The sequence below is a fragment of the Aphanomyces astaci genome (assembly GCF_000520075.1).
Source record: "Aphanomyces astaci strain APO3 unplaced genomic scaffold supercont1.73, whole genome shotgun sequence".
NCBI classification, from domain to species: domain Eukaryota; phylum Oomycota; class Saprolegniomycetes; order Saprolegniales; family Verrucalvaceae; genus Aphanomyces; species Aphanomyces astaci.
The window spans coordinates 277092-278927 of NW_009798336.1; the positions used below are offsets into that span (position 1 = coordinate 277092).

The 1836-nt window shown below is 43.1% G+C and overlaps 1 protein-coding gene across 1 annotated transcript; it reads left to right on the top strand.

The window, feature by feature from the left end:
- Nucleotides 1–702: 702 nt before the first annotated feature.
- H257_15690 (hypothetical protein) lies at nt 703–1586 on the top strand (the record flags this gene model as incomplete). The annotated part of the gene is made up of 3 exons (XM_009843862.1): nt 703–849; nt 901–1096; nt 1261–1586. 3 exons carry the CDS (start codon nt 703–705, stop codon nt 1584–1586), a joined length of 669 nt encoding a protein of 222 aa, XP_009842164.1.
- Nucleotides 1587–1836: the final 250 nt, after the last annotated feature.

Genomic DNA, 1836 nt, shown 5'->3' on the forward strand with positions numbered 1-1836 from the left:
CGGGAAATACTTGCTCAACTGCCTCATTGCGAGAAATTCATGTCGTGTCAATAAACTGATTCCCCCTCATGAGTAAACATAAATCATCTCATTGACATACTGTATGAGTGAACAACGCTTACTTAACCCTAACACACATCTCATCTGAGATTCCATACGAAATGTTCGTACTACTCTTCAGGTTCAACATCTATGACAGCTGTACAGTTCACGTTTTTGACGCCTACCAGAAAGGTTCGGCCTTATACTACAAAGCCCGCTGTACTCCCCCGGATGGACGACCAAAAAATGGACTCGAAATTCATACTGAATCTCCAATACTTTATTAGGGCCTGGTCGCTGAAGGTTTTTGTTCATGTCTCTGTTTGAAAAGCATGAACGAAATGAATTTGATTGGTCAGCGGTATCCGGTTTTCGGATAATGTTCATGTTTGAGTTGGTGGCTCCAGACAGAGATGGACCATTCTTGCTTTTGGCAGACATTCGTGTTTCACTGTAGCCTGGGTCCAGTCGGGTAGAATGAGCGACGACGAATTCGGTAGTCAAACCGATCCAAGCATTGTGCAAGGTACACAAATCCTGTTGGTCAATTGCATGTATCGAACAATCCACTATATAGTGCCCTCACAGGGCCGCAAATCGAAGAAGTTGCGTCCACAAGTCCAAAGGGCATACCTTTGGTGCGATGCGAGTGTCGAAAAAATGTTCGACCTTCGTTACAAGTCTGACTTGGCCACACGTTTTGACTCGAAGAACAACTACGGGAAACGTGTGGCTTACGTCATGCTTGCGACAGAGCTTAGCATTGCCATGAAACGTGAATTCACGTCGGAGCAAGTGCAGGACAAGGTCAGATATTTTTGTAATTTATGTACACTTTAATTTATCACCAGTGATTAGTTTGCAAAATTGAAAACAGAGTGGTCAATCTCAAAGCCAAGTTTGCCAAGTCCTACGGGCAACTCTGCGTTGCATCCCATTCCAATGCACTACGATGTTATGTTGGAATACTGGGGTGAAAAAGCTGGCTACCAAAGGGAAGCTCTGATGAGTACGGACGATCTCAGCGACGATGACAACGCCGAAACAAAAATCGGTATCAATAAATCTATCATGCTATCTATTTCCATTTTCTTGAGTCAGAATTTTTCCATGATTTTTGCTTGAGCAAGTTTTATTTTTGTGAGAGATAATTGATTCCGATTTTGAAATGATTTTAGCCTGACCAATTTATTTTTACGAGAAATAATTATTTTGTAGAAACGTCTGAGGTGGAAAACGTCGATGCGCCAGAAATACGGACGGAAGGGCCGAAACAAAGCAAGACTGAAGGGCCGCAACGAAAAAAGGTGAAAAAAAGCAGCCCGGACAAGAAGTCAAAATCCAATTCGGAGTCTTTGGAATCTGGGTTTAATGCCATCAAGGAGGGACTTATGTTCTTGGGAACCTCCATGGCGCAGCAGCCTCCGGCGCAGACTGCACAAGGTGCCACGTTGGATGACGTTCTCGATGCGATCAAGGCGCAGTCGGACACAATGGCCCAGCTTGTCGCCATCATGGTTGCCCAAACAAAGAAGCAGCAATAAATACAATTCAATTTTGTTGACTTTTGTATTTTCACATTTATCTTTGCAAAATTTTTGCAATTGACATTCTCTATTATCAACTTTATCTGTACAATATTTTTGCAATTGATAATCTCTTGGACAACGCACTCGTTCGGAGGAGCTTGTTCGTTTCGCCATCGCATTCGTCGTAGGGTTGCACGTAATTATTTTGGTCTCGACTTGGGCACCGAATGTCAAAGAGGCCATCATTAAATTGCAAGAACATGTT